At 41.4% G+C, this 16310-nt stretch overlaps 1 protein-coding gene across 1 annotated transcript in view; it reads left to right on the plus strand.

Annotated features, from left to right (window-relative positions):
• Window positions 1-16310, plus strand: part of plxna3 (plexin A3) — a 451726-nt gene that overhangs the window by 46423 nt on the left and 388993 nt on the right. The window contains exon 3 of the mRNA XM_060932405.1: window positions 9525-9707. Within this exon, the coding sequence (XP_060788388.1) occupies window positions 9525-9707 (183 nt within the window). The remainder of the gene's footprint in view (window positions 1-9524; window positions 9708-16310) is intronic.

Raw genomic sequence — 16310 nt, forward strand, 5'->3', positions numbered from 1 at the left:
GTGCGAAAACCGATGAACAAGGACAAGTCAAAGAATCGAAAAGGACGACTTTATTGAAGGATCAACTCCCAAAACAAAGCGCAAACGATGCGGTGTAAGTAAGCTGACGTGTACTTCACCTTTTAGTGTTTATGTAGGGAGATCGAATGTAGTATTTGACCCTGTCGTCCTAACAGCTTCCTCTAACAGCCCAAAGATTGTCGTAATCTGGTAACATATGAGCTCGAGGAAAATCAGAGTGAAGGAAATCAAAATCAACTTCAACTTAAAAAATAACTTTGACAGTTCTGCTGTGTTTACAGTACTTACTCGACTGAGTGAATTCCTTGCTTGTGTTCCCATGCACGAAGCGTTTTGTACTTTCTCACGGCTTGCTCGTCGTAACCGGCGCCCAGCGAAAACCGTTTCACTGTGGGTTCTTCTCTGATCAGTGTCGATCTTTCAAAGCTCTTCTGCCGATCTTTTAACTTCTGCAGGTCAGTTATTGTCGGAACACCCATGTTGACAGACGAAGAAGGCTGCTGACTCTCTGTCACCCGAAGTAGAGATGTTCAAAACGTGCGATACGATATTTACAAGCACTTTTTTACAGATAGAGTTCTCGAAGTCCACAGAAAAGGCTTTGCAGATTTCTTTAGTTTTGACATTTCTTCGAAGGGTTTAGGGAGATTTAAATTCGAAAGATTACTGTCAGTGTGTGACGCCATGTTGTTTTAGCTGGTTTATATTTTGGTTACCCTCCAAGACGCAAAGCATTATGGGTAATGTGAAAGTTGTCAGTACCAACCATTGGCTGGCTTACGTGACTTCAGTGTTCCTAATGGTGGTGCGAATGCAAACAGAAAAAAGCCCTTGAAGGTATGGAGTTCTTGTGGGAGCGTCAAAGTGCGGAGTTCCTCTCAATTGCCGCTTTTCCACTACCAACGCGGCTGAGTTGGGCTGAGCCGTGCCGTGCTGAGTCGGGCTGAGTCGAGCTGAGTGGGGCTGTTGGAGTTGCATTTCGACTACAACCGCGCTGAACCGTGCTGGCTGGAAGTGGGTGGACACATTGGGTGGAGTTAGCGAAAGTGGGTGGACGTCACGTGATGTCGTTAGGCAGCGCAAACAGTGACATCAGTGACCTTTTAAGCGGTAGTCTCATGACCCGAATAGTAAACAATAAACATGGAGGACATAGAGTCGTTAGTGTTGCTGGTCTTGGTGCTGTGGCTTGTTGTCACCGACAACGCCAACAGATACTGGCAAGAGCGTATAGATGAGGCGAGGCGCATAAGGCTTCAGAAATTCTCGTAATTCGTAATTCTTCTTCTTCCGGGTTTACGGTGTTTACAGATCCCAGCGTGCTCGCGGGGCGTGTGTGGGCATGTGAGGACACTCCTCCTCACCAATCAGTGCACAGGGGAGTGTCTGCTCACGCCCCCAGCCTCACTCAGCTCGTTTTGGCTCGCTTCAGACCTACTCCAAAACCGTGCGAGTTTTAGGGGCTAAGCAGGGCTGAAGCGAGCTGAGTCGTGCTGTTCTTTGGTAGTCGAAACGCGAGCCGTGTCGGGCTGAAGTGAGCTGAAGCGAGCTGAAGTGAGCTGAAAAAGGGTAGTGGAAAAGGGCCAAATGAGTCCTTAGAACTGTTTGGTTTGAAGCGCTTTATATCTCGTTGTTTTTTTTTTTTTTAAGCCCCTTTTGCTTATGAACCATGATGTACAATCTATATAAGTAAGTGAGTATATAATAAATCACTGCGCCTCAGTTTTCCCAGTCAAAGGCTTTGAACTATAAATTATTTGTAATAATTTGTAATAGAACATATTAATATTTCATACATTTGCTGTAGATGATGAGGATTTTGCCTGATTTTACCGTAGTGTATTATTCATTAGCAGAGGGTTATTATTATTATATATTTTTTTGCTATAATACATTAATTATTGTGCATATCCTGTAATAGGTGTTAATTATAGTTTTGCTTCAAAATAGACTTCCGTTACACTGGAAGTAGCATTGTAAGTCTTAAAAAGTATAAAATTGGACACAATTATATCTGCAGACGTGCTGTCGTGATAGTTTTGTCACATCTCCCACCCCGAGCGTTTCTCCTTGCCTTCAGCATCATATTACACTCATTCGGAGCCAAAATCTGGAACCGGGTCATGGGAAATTTTCTGCAGAGAACTCGTTATTGTGATGGAGACAATGATTTGTGTAGTTCTGTATGCTGTGCGGAGAACAATGGCACAACACCTCCAAGGCCGAGCCGAACAGATGGACGAACGAGCGAGTGAGAGAGTGAGCACGATGACCTGCTTCCTCTATGGAGGAGTGGCTGTGCTTGTTTTTATGAGGTAGCTCCAGGGTTCCCCATGACTGATGCACATATTATTAGGGTATTATTAGGCTGTTCGGATGCGCGGCAGCGACCCTGTACCTCATAACGAGGCTGTACGTGCCAGCCGCCTGGCCTCGCCTCGTTTACTGCATTTATTCTTCATAAGCATTCAGAAAAAAACAAGGCACTCCTGTAAGCATGCCCCTCCCTGCAAAACACACTCACACACACTCAGCCCTCTGACACACCCTATGGTCCCCAAGATGGCCACTAGAACAAAGAATGAAGGCAGCAACAGAGGCCAGAGCTTGTTTCCATTTCTACTGATCTAGGATCAGGTCCAGCTACATCAGTCCTGACCACAAACCTTCATTTTAGAGGAAGAGCAAGCAAAAGAAATGAGATGCTACTGTAGAAAAAAGTGCCGTGTCACCTTCAAGGCCGAGTGTAATAGATAATCGAAATCGTAGCATGTGAATTATCGAACTGATTCGAGGGAGTGAGGCTTTAAATAAAACACCTAGGGATAAAATGCTGGCAGGTTATTAGTGTATTAGAGGAGGTGATGTCATCAGGAGGGCAGGTTGACCTCAGTGCTTAGCTGTGTGTGTGTGTGTGTGTGTGTGTGTGTGTGTGTGTGTGTGTGTGTGTGTGTATTTCTCTATCTTAGTGGGGACCACACACATACACAGATTTCCTCATGGGGACCAGTCAATTGTTCCCAGAAGGATGGGTCTGTCTGCCAGTTTAAATCTACTGGGGACATTTGTCACAATGGTCCCCACTAAGACATAAAAACATGCCAATACATACACACAAAGAAACCCTCTGGCTCTTCTGGGTTTTTAAATAAAAGCTGCAGATTTGTTAACAACAACAAAAAAGGCTGGTCCTCACAAGGATATGAATATGTAAAGGTTTTTGACTTTGTGTGGACTTTTCTCTTGTTGGTCCTCACTAAGATAGATATAAACACACACCCAGAACCCTTTTGGCTGTTTTAGGGTTTTAAAAAATAAATAAAGCCAGTTTTTTCAGTAGTTTTCCTTGTAGGGACCAGCCAATTGTCCCTACAAAGGTGAGGAACATCTGACATTTTTGACCTTGTGGTGTCTTGTTGGACCCCATTAAAATATAAAAGCATGCCTAAACATGCAAATCATCTGGCTTTTTTGTTTGTTTGTTTCTTAAAAAAAAGCTCCAATTTCTGTGAAGAAGCAGTTTTCCTTGTGGGGACTAGCCAAGTGTTCCCAGAAACATAGGAATAGCTGACTGTTTTGACATTGTTGGGACAAAACCATCAGATATTCCTATCCTTGTGGAGAAAGTTGGCTGGTTCCAATGAGAAATGTTTGTTAAATACAAAATCTGCAACTTGTGTGTGTGTGTGTTTTTTTTTTTTTTTTTGTGGGGACCAATGAGACAAATGTCCCCAGAAAGATAGGAATAGCTGACTGTTTTGACATTGTGGGGACATTTGTCTCATCGGTCCCCACAAAAAACACACACACACAAGCTGCCGATTTTGTATTTTAAAAAAATTCTCCTTATTGGGACCAGCCAACTTTCTCCACAAGGATAGGAATATCTGACGGTTTTGACCTTATGGGGACATTTGGCTGGTCCCCACGAGGAAAACTGCTTTCAAGAAAACTGTAGCTTTTACTTACAAACCTAAAAAGGTTTGATCAAAAGCTTTAATTTTGGTTAAGGTTAGGGTTAGATTTAGTCATAGGTATAGTATTAAATGCGGAGCTGCATTATTAATTATCTCAGCGGAAGGTCCTCCTAAGGATAGTAAGACGTGCGGACGTGCATGCATGTGAGATATGAGACCTTGGCGGACAGGACAGAAAGAGATTGAGAGGGCCGAGGAAGGCTTAAACGTACACAGGGAGTCGATAGTTCACCAGAGCAGCTCGGGTGTGGGTCAGCTCTCGATGACATCATCATTAGCCCATCCTGCAGATGTTCACTAACACAATTGATTTTCAAATAAGTCTTTCCAAACTCCTTGTGTCGTTTCTCTGCGTTGCAGCCGGAGCCCATTACAGACACCGTTTTTAGAAGAATCAAAGGTTTTTTGTTTTTTTTTGAACCAGAAAGACCACATCCAGAGTGATGAAGTCCTCACGCAGAGTGAGGTACAGCACTGGATGATGTCATGTCTGTTGGGTGTGTGTGTCAGCAAAGTCTGTAATCCCAAAGCGATCGCTTCTGTGCTTCATACTGATGGGGCTTCTCTCCTCTCGCTCCCATTTCCGTATCTGTTGGTTAACCCTCATGTACTGTTCTGGGCCTCAACCAGGATCAAAATATTAAGAAGAAGAAACCTTTATTTGTCACATATACATTACAGCACAGTGAAATTCCTTTTCTTTGCATATCTCAGCTTGTTAGGAAGCTGGGGTCAGAGTGCAGGGTCAGCTATGATACAGTTCCTCTGGAGCAGAGAGGGTTAAGGGCCTTGCTCAAGGGCCCAACAATAGCAGCTTGGCAGTGCTGGGGCTTGAATCCCTGAACTTCTGATCTGTAACCTCAAGCTTTAACTGTTGAGCCATTAGTGAGGTCCAGACTGCAGAATTATGACTCACTACATAGTTAATATCCCACAATGCTGACTGTGAACTGTACTAATAGCTAACTTCTCATCTCTGCAACTAGCGAGCTGGCTAGCAACGTGATGAGAGGTTTACATTTTACAAACTGACACTTGGTGACAAATACATTTATATCGCATTTTTGCATAAACTTAGACATTACATTTAGGCATTGTTTACCTCTCAACAAGAAGAGTAGCATCTCATGAGAGCTAAACATAATGGGCACACCTCCTCAACTAGGCATGTAACGATATATATCATGTGCCGATAAATTGTGATACAAATTTATGACAATTTGAATCGATGAAATAAAAAATGAATCGTGATTATTATCAGGCTCTTTGTTTTCCAAGTGTTTTTAGACAGCACAGAGTGCAATTATGTACATTATTATACATACCGGACACTTTTTCGATGGAATAAAAATGTGTTCTATTCCCTTCTAGCGGGTTTCATTCATTTGGTTTGATAGCATGCAATATTGTTCGCATATCGCTTATCCTATGTGTATTACGTCACTCTACCCAATGGAGAATGAGCATGGAATATGGCTTACAATATTGCATGGTTGTCAAGACAACATGACGTCACACGTCGGAGACGTAAAACTTCCGCGCTAGCGAGCAACTGTGGCAATTTGGAAACAAGCATGGCTGCCAGGTTTGCTTCATTAAATACGGAAGATTTTGAGAGAATTTTGAAAGAGAAAGACGCGTTGAAACACCTGAATGGAATGTGTATGTATAATAATAATAATAATAATAATAATAATTTTGGCTGGCTTTTTTTGTGGTCTATCAGATATATTCCATTCAGCTAGCATGATATTGAACTCATCTTCAACTCATTCACTATCAGGCTAGCTGAATGGATAGCTATTTAAATGGCCTGAATGCATGTGACTTCACCAAAGGCAGAAGTAGCACAGGTCTAATGCCACAAAAACATTCAAAAAACAAATATAAAATGTGAAAGAGTTGTGTGATTGACTGTACAAATAGATTTAACAAGAAATCAGAGCTCCCTTTTTTTACAGTCTGCTAAAAGATAAAGAAAAGCGAAGCAAATGGAGGAAGTACGAATGTTCAAAGATGCTATTAAGAAAAGGCTTGTTATTAACTTTTTTTATTTTTAATAAAAGGAAGATTTTAGTTCATAGGCTATTATATTTTACTCCAACCTTTACAAATGTGGGTAAATCGTTATTGTTGGTTATTAAGGAAATGAAACACATTTAAAAAAAAATATTATTAAACAAAATAATATTTAAGTTGATAAAGAATATGAAACTAAATGTTGCTTTTTTGTTATTAATTTTTTTTTTCATTTATTTTTTTTCAAGAATATCATGGGGAAATTGAATCGTGAACCAAATTGAATCATGAATTGGCTGAATCGTTATATACATAGTAAGCTACTTCCTGTCACCACAATACAATTTCTATCTTGAATTTGACATCCACAGATGGAAAAAAAAAATCAAAACCTTCTAAAAGTTATAAAATCAAGACCTCTGTGTCATCTTTGCGAGTTACATCTATGGTTCTGCTCACTACTTAGTGAAGAAAGTCCTACTGACCACGACTCGCCCTTTTCACTTTATTTTATTTTGCTCAGTATATCATGGTTTCATCTCTGTTATTGGTTCCATAAACAATATTTGTGAAAAAACGGCGACCTTGCTATGCTTGTTGCTCATTTTGATGGTTGGTTGGAGTGTGTGTGTGTGTGTGTGTGTGTGTGTGTGTGTGTGTGTGTGTGTGTGTGTGTGTGTAATCTAAATAAGACATGAGGAGAGGTGACAGAAAGTAAAATCACCTTGTCACTCTCAGAACACAATTACCTGAACTCATATCTCAGTAATATAAACGTGATTTTTTTTTTCATTCTTAGCTGTAATTAATGAATTTGTGCCAAGCACATAAATGTCCACATGGGAAAATGGATTTTAAAAAAAAAGTATTTTTAGTATTTCTTCCCTTTTAGTGAAACTTATTAATGCCTAATCCTTTCTTAATAGAACATACCGTAAGGGTTCAATTTGGCAGCTCAGGCCACGATAACAACCCGAGGTCAGATTAATTAATTATTATTTTCTACCCGGGTTGCTTGTAATTTGCTTAATCTTGTAATTGTAATAATTACTTTTGCTCAGACGAATTACAGTTAAAAGCTCAATTGTATATACATGCCATTTACATAAAAAAGGAAACACACCAAGCTGAGTATAGTGTAGTGAAGAAAGGAACTAGAAGGGCAGTCAGTAGAGTACGCACCTCTGCCAAGCTACATACTATCAACATCAAAATCAAATCACTTGAACCTCGGATAATACTAAAGCTGTATACCAAATTTCATCAAAATCCATTCACTACTTTTTGAGTTGCGTTGGGGAAACAAACAAACAAATGGAGGCGAAAACATAACCTCCTCCAACAAAGTTGGCGGAGATAATAAACCATCATAGGAGGTGCTGCTGTAGGAAAATAATCAACATTACCATCCTGAAGTTTTTCTCCTTTCATACGCAGAGGTGGACAGAGTACCCAACTTCGTTACTTAAGTCAAAGTACAGATCCCGCTGGTCAAATGTTACTCCGATACAAGTGAAAATTGTCCAGTCAAATTTTTACTTAAGTTAAAGTACTGAAGTATTTGCTTTTAAAAATACTTAAGTATTAAAAGTACATTTTCTGTCAACGCATCGTTGTATTATTGCCACAACTCTTACAGTACCGAATGCCTCTGAAGCAATTGACTGGATTTACAAAATGAACGCGTGCTGTGCCATCATGGTGGTTTAACGTTAAGCTAGCTAGTCAGTGAAACTCCACCTGACATGCTAGCAAACTCTTTTCAAACTTGAAATCATATTTGGTAGCTAACGTTAGTAGAAGAGAAAGATTTCTACATTTTGTTTATTTGGCAAGATTATGCTGAAACATATTTCTGAAAGGACTTCAGGTAAGTTAACGTTATTCATGTTAGCGTAACTCCGTTTTTACATGCTAACTAACAGTGTCCAAGTTAACTAGCTACGTGTTAACGTTAGCCGTGGACAAGGCTACGGCAACTTGGCGGGAAAACCGACAGAAAGTTATTTGACTAATCAGACTGCATAGCTATTGCAACATTATCGTTAGCTCTAAAAGCACAGGCAACTTCAGTACAAGCTTTCTCTTGGAATAAAATGTTTATATACCTCAATATGCTTCCGCAGGTCAGATGGCGAGTTTCTGTAGGCCGTGATGTGGTTCGTTTTCGGCAAACAAAGCAAACATTTAAAACGAAACAAATCTTTAATCCAAACAGAAAACTGAAACATGGGTTCTAGCTATAGCCATGGGTGTGCGTGTGGTCCCCAGAAGAACCGCCTCTTTCCATTCTGCCATCAACTGATCATGTTTAAATAACGCTGCTGAGAAATAATTGAACTTGATTTTGTACAGTCTGTGGATGTGATGTGACCCTAGTGATTACTGATAGGCTGTTTCAGTGTCACCTGCGAAAAAACCAATCACGTTTTAGAAAAGAAAAGAAAAAACATCCACTTTCTAAGCTGTTTCGTAGTAACGAGTACATTGATAGAAATGTAGTGGAGTGAAAAGTACGATATTTGTCTTTCAAATGTAGTGAAGTTGAAGTCATAAGTTTCCAAAAAAAATAATACTTAGGTAAAGTACAGATACTCAAAAAGTGTACTTAAGTATAGTACTCAAGTAAATGTACTTCGTTACTGTCCACCTCTGTTCATACCACAGAAACTCTCAATGATTACAATTTTTTTATTTACAACCTCATTTCAAAAAAACATTGAGATGCTGCATGAACTGTAAATAAAAACACTTTGTGGTGATTTGCAAATCATGGAAACCTTAAATTTAATTGAAAATAGTACAAAGACAACATATCAACTGTTAGAGTCCAGGTGCTAAACTGACCTGCCTGCAGTCCAGACCTGTCAACCATTGAAAACATTTGGTGCATTATGAAATATGACAAAGCAGGCCCTTAACTGTCGAGCACCTGAAATTGTATATCAGGCGAGAATGGGACAGTATTTCACTTTCAAAACTACAGTAATTGGTTTCCTCAGTTCCCAAATGTTTACAGAGTGGAGTTAAAAGAAGACATGATGCAACACAGTGGTAAACATGCCCCTGTCCCAACTTTTTTGAAACGTGTTGCTGGCATCAAATTCAAAATGAGCATATGTTTTTCAACAAACAATAAAAATTGCTCAGTTTCAACATTTGATATGTTGTCTTTGTACTTTTTTTCAATGAAGTATAAGGTTTCCATGATTTGCAAATCATCACATTCTGTTTTTATTTATCGTTTACACACAAGAAGGTGTGAACAATGGAGCAAGTTAGTTATCTTCTAGGTTTCTGTCTGGCTTCCTTTGAAGGTAATAAAATGAAAGGGTGCAAAGTTACAAAATCCTGACAGTGGAGACTCCTTCCATAAATGTGAAATAAATGTCTTCTTAAATAAACCTTCACCTTGAACAATGATTTGTCTTTCTTTGTTAAATAACAACACGCTTATGTCCTGTTTTACCGACTGTAACTCTGACTGCTCTTATTTCTCCTCTCCAGCCGAAGCAGATCGGTGATGATTTTTGTGGCCTGGTCCTGAACCAGCCTCTCGGAGGGCTGCGGGTCATTGAGGGGTTGCCTCTGTACGACGAGCGGACGGACGGCATGGCCTCAGTGGCTGCGTACACCTACGGAGATCATACGGTGGTGTTCGTGGGGACGCGTACGGGACATCTTAAAAAGGTAAGACGCAAGAAATGTGTGCGCGCATGTGTTAGTGGTTCAGATTGGAACGTCCTGCAGTTCTGCTGATTGATCAGATGGATGAGTTGAACTTCAAGTCACCACCGTACAGAAGCACTTAATGAGAGCGTTACAGGTTTTTTCGGAAACTGATCCTCGTAAAAATCAGTGTGTGCGCGAGTGCAACCACAGGTGCAGCGTGTGAGTGAAAGTCAGTCGAGGCAGAGCGAGCGAGCGAGAATGTGCCAACGAAGCTTTACCAGGGTCGAATTGCATTTAATCCTATTATACCGCTGCACATGTGTTCCCCCTGCAACGGGATATACTGCAACCCGCAGAATAGCATTCATGCTTCATTCCAAGATGCACACGCACACACATACATACATGCATACATGCATACATACCGGGAGCAATAATAAAAGACCACCTTTATGAGTCACCATATCTGTGAACAGGGAACAGCTGGGGATGTTTAAGGAATAATATGGTCACTACCGAGTTTATGAAAATACCGCACACAAGTTGCACACTGCAGCTTTTTCCCCCCTCTCTGCCGTCTCAAACTATTGGCATTCAGGCATGTCAACGAGCTGAAAGAGGAGAGGGGGGAGGTTCGTAGGAGAGGAAAAAGAGACAGGACTCACTGGGGGATTTTGTCACTGTAATGAAAGATCGAGGCTGTGTATAATACGATAACCTCTGATGCACGCGAGAAACGAGTGTGTTTATGAAAACGAAACATTACTCAGAACTTCCTGCTTGAATGTACCCTATATTAGGTCAACTGTGCAAAACAAAAAACTCTTGACAGGACATTAAATCTGATAAATTCACTGTGGCACGCAGGAGAGATCATTAGAAAAGCCGTTTAGAGAAGTCAGCCCGGCCAAATTCTTTCCTTAATTCAAAGTAAAATTACTCATCGAAATGAATTCCGTGGTAAATGTTGTACTACAGCTTCAAATTTTTCACTGAGGTCGAAGCAGGAACGTATAAACACGTCTGCCTCGGTTTCAAATCACACACTGATGGTAAATTAGTGCCTCTTTCACCAAGGCTAACTAGCAGGCTAATCCCTAAGCTCTTAGATATTAGCTAGCATGCTAATACAATACAAACTAGCTGAATGCTAATAGCTAGTTGTTGATGAACACTGTGTACACAGCAGCAGATAGATTACAGTGATGGTCTCATTCTAAGTAAAAGTTTTGTGAGAAATTTAGAGTGATTCCATCCATCCATTATCTGTAGCCGCTTTGTCCTGTCCTACAGGGTCGCGGGCAAGCTGGAGCCTATCCCAGCTGATAGGCTGATTGTTTTGCACTTGCAAGTGGAAGGATGGCAAGCCTAAAGACAATCATAACTACACAATGGGCAGTATTTGCATCAGTATTTGCAGTATTTTCATACTTTTATACTCTTTAATGAAAGGTGATACAAGGCGGAAGTCCGCGCTGTTTTTCAGCAGTTGTGTCACATGACCAACGCCAGCGAATCAGGAAGGTGGATGTCACAGTGACGTTGTCCAATGACGACGCCAGCTAGAGCTCAGCACAGCGTATCCGCGTATCCTCAATGTTTACACAGCACCGGACCAGACACGATCTGGATTGAATACGTGGACCCTGGCGAATTCCCGTTTCCCGGCGTTTCCAGGCGTTTTAATGTAAACGGACAGTGCATCCGCGAAGAAAACGAGACAGATACGGTCTAATGTAAACTTTGCCATAGACACAGACAACCATTCACACTCACATTCACACCTACGGTCAATTTAGAGTCACCAGTTAACCTAACCTGCATGTCTTTGGACTGTGGGGGAAACCGGAGCACCCGGAGGAAACCCATGCGGACACGGGGAGAACATGCAAACTCCACACGATGTTTCCAAAGACATATTAATGAAAAATCCAGCGTAGAAGTATGGGAGACAACAAACGTTCACCCAAAGCCAGAATGCAATGTAGTGCAAGTATACAGCATACTTGGCAACCCCTTAAGAATGAAAAGCGGTAGATCAGATTGCGTGACGCAATCACGTCCTTCGAGGGGGGTCCGGGGGCATGGTCCCCTGGAAAATTTAGGGGGAAAAATGGTGCATTCTCATGCATTCTGAGTGCTATCTTTTTTTCCTTCTTTCATCTGTTCCCATTAGGGGTCACCACAGCGGATAATGTCCCTCCATCTCATCCTGTCCTCTGTATCTTTTTCTGTAGCACGAACTGTCCTCATGTCCTCCTTCACCACATCCATACATGTCATCTTTGGTCTTCCTCTTTTCCTTCTACCTGGCAATTCCATCTCCATCATTCTTTGCCCAATATACCCTGGATCTCTCCTCTGTATGTGTTCAAACCGTCTCAATCTTGGCTCCCTTACTTTGTCTCCAAGCCGTCCTACATGTCCTGTCTCTCTAAAATACCTACTCATTTCTAATCCTGTCCAACTTTGTCGCTCCTAATGAGAATCTCAACATCTTCAACTCTGCCACCTCCAGTTCAGTTCAGCTTCCTGTCTTTTTGTCAATGCCACTGTCTCCAAACCATACAACATTGCTGGTCTTGTACACTTTCCCTTTCACTCTTGCTGGCAAGTTTCTGTCACAAATCACCCCTGACATTCTCCTCGTTCCAATCCAACCTGCTTGCACTCTCTGCTTCACTTCTCTTCTGCACTCACCATTACTCTGCATTCCGAGTGCCATCTCATTTCATCTCATCTCATTATCTCTAGCCACTTTATCCTGTTCTACAGGGTCGCAGGCAAGCTGGAGCCTATCCCAGCTGACTACGGGCGAAAGGCGGGGTACACCCTGGACAAGTCGCCAGGTCATCACAGGGCTGACACATAGACACAGACAACCATTCACACTCACATTCACACCTACGGTCAATTTAGAGTCACCAGTTAACCTAACCTGCATGTCTTTGGACTGTGGGGGAAACCGGAGCACCCAGAGGAAACCCATGTGGACACGGGGAGAAAATGCAAACTCCACAAAGAAAGGCCCTCGCCGGCCACGGGGCTCGAACCCGGACCTTCTTGCTGTGAGGCGACAGCGCTAACCACTACACCACTGTGCCGCCCTCCGAGTGCCATGTTCGAAGAAAATTGATCAAGAAATTGGACTGACATACTTCATAAAATGCTGCTTCTCACCTTGCCTCAATGCTTTGATGCTGATGCTGGATGATCTGATGACCTTGTCATAGCGAATCTTTTTTTCCTTGGGAGATTTCATTGTTTGTGATCACCAGAGCGTGTTTCGTTTTTCCAAATACTGGCACGATTTGTTGTAATATGAAACCTCATTGCCGATTGGCTAGAACTATAACGAGAACCAGTGGAATGGTACGATAGAATGATACAATTTAGATCCAACATCATTATCGTGCCGTTCCATTGGTTCTTGGCTTCACTTAAAGGGGAACTGAAGTCATTTTTAAACTTGCTTTAATTCTTAATTAACGTGTTATTCAAGTACGTTTTCGGTTTTAGTAACCTTATGTCATGACTTGTATTGGGAACTAATTGCAATTAAATATTATACTTATCGGCCTGTTCGGTTTTTAGCCGTGTTGAATTTAGTTCGTTTGATCCACGGTAGGCGCCACTTATCCGCGCGATCTTCACGAGACTTGTGCGAGACTTTGAAACGTGAAGTGTCAGCCAGGTGTCAGTGCCGCCATTTTGAAAACTGTTTTCCAAACAAAATATTGCACAAAAACGAGTTTAAATGACAATTATTGCCTACTTTTTTCAAACTTTCCTGATCGCTATCAAAACAAACAAAACTTCTGGCTTGATTCCGGCTCCCTACTCACTATACAGGGCACTATATAGTGCGGACGCCATTTTGTAGTCCTGTCCGAAACCTTAGTGAGGATTATTTACACCCTATATAGTGCACTCAAAGTATCCCACAATGCATCACGAAAAGTAGTTTACAACGATGGTCACTAACCAAAGCAATATATCCCATCATGCATTGTGGTCCTGCTGAAAGAAATCAAATTAAAAGTCTCAAATTTAAGGCAGCGGTAAAGAAGAAAGTATTCAGCCTTGATTTATAAAGAACTGAAACATGCAGGTACTTTGTATTGATTAATGTGTGAAATGCGCTCAGTACAATATGTATTTATCACAAAAATACATGCATGTGTTTATTATTTTGAAAACCTACCAGCTGCCTCATCTGGCACATTTTAATTGTGCGACAGTAATGACGTAAATACCAGCGCGACGGACAAGTGTCCGAAAGCGTTTTTTTATTTTACCAATGAGCTCATTATATAGTCCTCTATATAGTAATTCCCTATATGGTATAAGGAGTAGGGAGTAGTGAACGAGTGAGCGATTTCAAACACAGGGCTGGTCACTTTGACTTCCGCTGTACGCTTTACTTCCGTCCTACGATGTCTCGCACAGGTCTCAACGAATCTCGTTTACGGCCATCGCTTTGACATATGGACTGATATATTACAGAGCGTATTTCAAACACTTATAACTTGCTATAGCAGCGACAAAATAGCTATCAGAAATGCATTCCGAAGATTTACCGTAATAAAATGAGATAAATAGAATTTTCATCATAAAAATTTGCCTTTAGTTCTCCTTTAATATGATGATTTGACGCTGTATCCCCCCTGCCGAAAATTTGATGAAGCGAGATCAGAAGAGTGAATCCATGAGTGTTCACTGATTATTTTGGAATGCGGTATTTTTTTCGCACTAAAATCGGTAGGCGGTATTCACCTGTCAAAATCGGTAGACTACCGTGTGAATCGGTAGCGTTGGCAAGTATGATACAGTGCTCAGCTAGTTAGCGATATACAAGATGAGTTCAATGGCATTGATGGCAGTATTAGGTGAGAGAGCTGGACAAAGTAAAGGACTAAAGTGCCGCTGCATTGTTCTCTTTAGGTACAAGGGCTCCTTGCTAAACCCAGTTAGCACCACTATTATCAGGTAGTTTTAATTTTATTTTCAAATTTGAATGCCATTGAAAATTATAAATATTAATATGCACGTTGTTCAGAGTGGATTTTTCCTGTAATTGCACTTTGTTACTTCCCACCTCTAGGTTCGACAAAATGTGAAGTACACTTCAAGTACCCAACAGAGAAATAGAAACGTCCTCACATTCATTGTACTCTCAGTCCAGGGAGTCAAAGGTCACCCTTTAGAGACCGGGCCCTGTTTTGTTTTACTGTTATTTATTGAGATTATGTCCCTATACATGGTGTAATACAGCACCACTGCTCACAATCAGATGTTCACACGGCCTTGAGAGCGCTCGGACCTCATTCTAGATGTATTCTGTCGTCGTCTGGTTTGAAACAACCCAATTGCGTCTCGGCAGCGATAAAATCACATTGCGTTTGGTATATTATTTGCTGTGATGATATCTTTAAAGCACCCTCTCTTCCATCATATTGGCTGTGGATTGAATGGGCGTCATAATAAACAGTCAATCTGCGGTCGAATCTTTTCGCCTGTCTGGAAAGCATGTCTGTCTATCAGAGCAGAAACGGAGATGTTTTTTTTTCTTTCGTTTCCCGTCTTGCCGAGTGGTCAGGTTTGCATTAAGGGAGATGTGGTGGTGCATAATTAATCACATATTGCTTCTTATCACAGTTAGTGTCTGCAATAAGCTAATGTTGATGGATTGTGATTAATGCAAGCTTTGCATCAGCATTAGCTTTTGTGGGTGAGAATTTATGGGCGAGCCTGTTGAATTCACCACGACTTTGTTGTACTGAGAGATTGCACGATTTAAACACGCTCATAATCTATAAATCTATAATAATAGAGCGGGATGTAAAAATGGTGCGATAATTTCAGCCATTGCGTAGACGTTTAAAATTTTATCAAGAATGCATTGCAGTTTAACTTTTGAGTGCAAACAGACAGAAAGCATGTGGTTCAAGCAACCAATCAGACCAAGCCGATCTGGGCCAGCCAATCAGAGCATGCCAAATGGAGTCATCCAATCAGGGCCAACCAGTCCATATCAGCCAATCAGAGCACACCAAATGGAGCCATCCAGTCAAGGCCAACCAGTCCATACCAACCAATCAGGCAAGCCTACTAGAGCCAGCCTATCAGGGCTAGCCTGGGGAATAGAAATTATTCTGATTGGCTAAACCTGACATCTAATAATAAAAAAAAAGATTTTAAAAAACTATAGTGTGAGTATGTTCACTTTACTGCACGGGCGATTGCTCTAAGACAACGAGGGAGGCTCAGCCTCCTCTAAAAATGACGAACATCGTGTAGGATGAATTGCGCTAGGCTTATGTTATAGCCGACCTTATAACATTGCTATTTCAGATCCAGAATCATAGAAATATATGTGCTCAACCCAACTACAGTGCGAAATCATTCCGTTATAACTTTCCCCAATTCACCTAATGTGTGCGTGAGTTTTTCCCCCTCGTGACAGCGCGATGCAGCCCAGCCTCAGTGGACTTCAATGGCATTTGGGAGCTATGCGCTTTCAATATCTAAATGCAAGACGATTATTGGACAAATACTGTGAAAACGCCTGCCCACGGAGTCCCACGGACTCCCAGCCTTAGTGGACTTCAATGGCATTGG

Source organism: Neoarius graeffei, chromosome 10, assembly GCF_027579695.1.
Source record: "Neoarius graeffei isolate fNeoGra1 chromosome 10, fNeoGra1.pri, whole genome shotgun sequence".
Lineage (NCBI taxonomy): Eukaryota > Metazoa > Chordata > Actinopteri > Siluriformes > Ariidae > Neoarius > Neoarius graeffei.